The sequence below is a fragment of the Austrofundulus limnaeus genome, unplaced genomic scaffold (assembly GCF_001266775.1).
Source record: "Austrofundulus limnaeus strain Quisiro unplaced genomic scaffold, Austrofundulus_limnaeus-1.0 Scaffold225, whole genome shotgun sequence".
Taxonomy (NCBI): domain Eukaryota; kingdom Metazoa; phylum Chordata; class Actinopteri; order Cyprinodontiformes; family Rivulidae; genus Austrofundulus; species Austrofundulus limnaeus.
This window is the reverse complement of record NW_013952627.1, coordinates 671,083-673,883: the sequence shown is the minus strand read 5'-3', so window position 1 is coordinate 673,883 and position 2,801 is coordinate 671,083. Positions and strand designations below refer to the sequence as shown.

General features: G+C 38.8%; 1 protein-coding gene across 3 annotated transcripts in view; it reads right to left on the bottom strand.

The window, feature by feature from the left end:
- Positions 1–2,801, bottom strand: part of mlxipl (MLX interacting protein like) — a 25,410-nt gene that overhangs the window by 8,608 nt on the left and 14,001 nt on the right. For all 3 annotated transcript variants that reach the window (XM_014019661.1, XM_014019659.1, XM_014019660.1), the window contains exon 8: positions 678–829. In XM_014019661.1, the coding sequence (XP_013875115.1) occupies positions 678–829 (152 nt within the window). The remainder of the gene's footprint in view (positions 1–677; positions 830–2,801) is intronic.

Sequence of the window (2,801 nt, the reverse complement as noted above, 5' to 3'; positions counted from 1 at the left end):
GGAAGAAAATGGATGGATGGATGGATGGATGGGCCGCCCTCTTTATTTAATTGTAGGGGAAACACTGCTTGAACAAACGGAGCCCTCTTCCATGTGGCGTCAATGGTCAGTGACGACAATGATGACCCCATTATGCCAACAACACACTAGCAGTGATTCACTTAAATTATTGCATAACTATGTAACATGCATTGACCCAGAAAGGCTTAATATATATATATATTTAAGTTGCAGCTTGTAGAGTGTCAAGGAAACAACATAGCACAGACATTATACCTGTGTTGGTTAAGTTCTACTAATGTGGCCAGATGACTAGAATGTGGGTTATGGTGAGGCAGTACAAGCGTGGATGTATGTAGTAGTATCTCCATTTGAATGTGCTGCTGATGTACAGTGGAGAGAGGGTGCAGAAGAAAGTCTTTGAGAAGAACATAGCAAAAATCTATTTGGTGAGTACTAAGCACGTCAAAGCATCCAGATTGCCTTCTCCTTCTCGCGGAAAGACGTTTTTCAAATTTCCCCAACATTCAGCCACTTTCTAACAGGTTGTGTCGGTCATGAAGAGTGGAATGGGAGTCACTCTCCTGTGTGAAAGGTAGCTTAGATGATAGAAACATCATGTATTCTGCAGAAATGTAACAATATGAAGACAGCAGGGCCGTCTTCATCAGCTATACCTGAGCCAGCTGGGTGTCAATTAGCAGCGGGGTGCCGGTTACCACAGGAGGGGTAATGGGAGCAAATCCTGCACTGGATGAACCCTCAAAATAACTACAGTCAGCAAAACTCATCTGTTCAGTGGCCTGGGCTCGATAGTTCATGAAAATATCTGTAAAAAAATACAAGAACCTGTTAAAAGTATGACATTGAAAACATACAAACTAAACAATAGAACTCTTCTGCAGAAATCAAGTATAACTGTGAGGTACATAATACTAATGATTCCCAACCAGGGGTACGTGTACCCCGTGGGGTACGCAAGCATGTTACACGGGGTACATGGAAAAAATTCCAAAATGTAGGGCCCTATGATTTCCACAATTCGGAAATTGCAGATGGAATCACACAAGTCTAAAAGGGTTGGGAACCACTGGGCTAAAGTCCTGAAACATTCCAGCACTTTCAGGACCCTGGACAGTTCCTTCAGCCCTTTACACTGTCTAAAGCAGTGATTCCCATCCAGAGGTACATAAGCATTGAAATTGCAGATAGAATCACAGAATTAGCACAAAATGGAATCCAATGTAAAATGTGGAATCTCAGAAAATGTACTCATTTGGGTGAGTTTCTGCTGTATTTTGGACAATACAATGTATTTTGGATGCTGCTGTTTTCTGCACCTGCCATTACCTGTTTATTTATTTAATTACTTCTTCACTTTTAAGGTAACCTTTTTATATTCATGTTTAATTTGAGTTGAAAAACTRCCTGAGAATAAAACATTCTAGGGGGTTAAATAAATAATTTTCATGTAATAATTGGTTGTAGTACATTATAGTTTTGAAGAATCATCATTACGTTTGACTGAACGGTCACTAGTGGTATGACAAAATGGCTCGGGGGTACACAAATCTAAAAAGGTTGGGAACCACTGCTTTATACAACACTGTTTATGAGGAAACATGATAATAACAGCAAGTCAATTTACCAAAGAAAAAAACAAATGTTTTAGCACCGGTTTATATAAATCTTAGGCAATTAAATGGCAAAAATTAATTTCACAAAATTTTATTTCACAAAACTGCTAAAATAAATTCAAAACTGGATGCAAACCTTCCCAGTTGCAGCCATCTGACTGAGTGAGGTATCCTGACACACAGCAGTCTGTTTACATGTTTGCTGGACTTGATGCCCACCAACCTCCTTCAGGGCATTTTTTTCCTTCGATTATGTTAGAATTTACACATGTATTAAGTGTTTTTCTGACTCGGGCAAGACTCCTGCTGCAATACTAAAACCTCAGCTCACACATCTACTTAGACAGCCTCTGAATTCTGGTCAGATTAAAAAATTCCAGTTTTGTTGCTTMAGTTTCAGTCTAAGGTTCCTGAAAGGGCAGGTTCAACCTCTGACAGCTCTTGGAACAGGATTTCCTGTAGTTCATTCCAACAGTTCATCTAGCAAGACACCTATAGAACACAGTGACCCATTGAGTTTATAATTGAACAAATGGGTCACATCAGTCAATTAGTCATCCACCTCCCCTGGCTTTAATGTCTGTCAGAACAAAGTTTGAGTCACTAACGCTTCGTCACTGCAGGATCTGAACACTTAAACTCAGTCATAAAGCATTCTGCCTGTGTCAACCATCTTGTCATAACTAACCATGAGGTAGACTCAGTGGAAGTTGTGGTGTTTCTACAAATGGAAGAGCAAGAAATGAATTACTGTAGTACTCCTCTCTACTGTCCAGAATCTCCTGAAAACTCAAGTCCTGTTCTAATCTGATCTAAACAATCTATGGAGCGAGTTATTCACTGTGAAGGGAGACAAATGCCATAAAATACTTATTTTTTACTTACACTATTTTGTGTCTCCTTAATAAACGAAATCTTATTGTGTATGCCAGCATTTCTTACTTTACTAAAACCTAAATGCCCCACAGGTTAAATGGATGAAGGCTTTTACTTACTGACCAAATCCTGTTGTTAACATTTTAATATTCCCCTGCTTTTTATTATTAATTAGTTTGACATAAATTCAATTTGAAATAAGTTAGAATTTTCATTTAGTCATTTCAGAAATAAGAAATACTTCCAGCAGAGTGAAAACATGTCACCTGGCCTGGCTGTGTGTGTGTG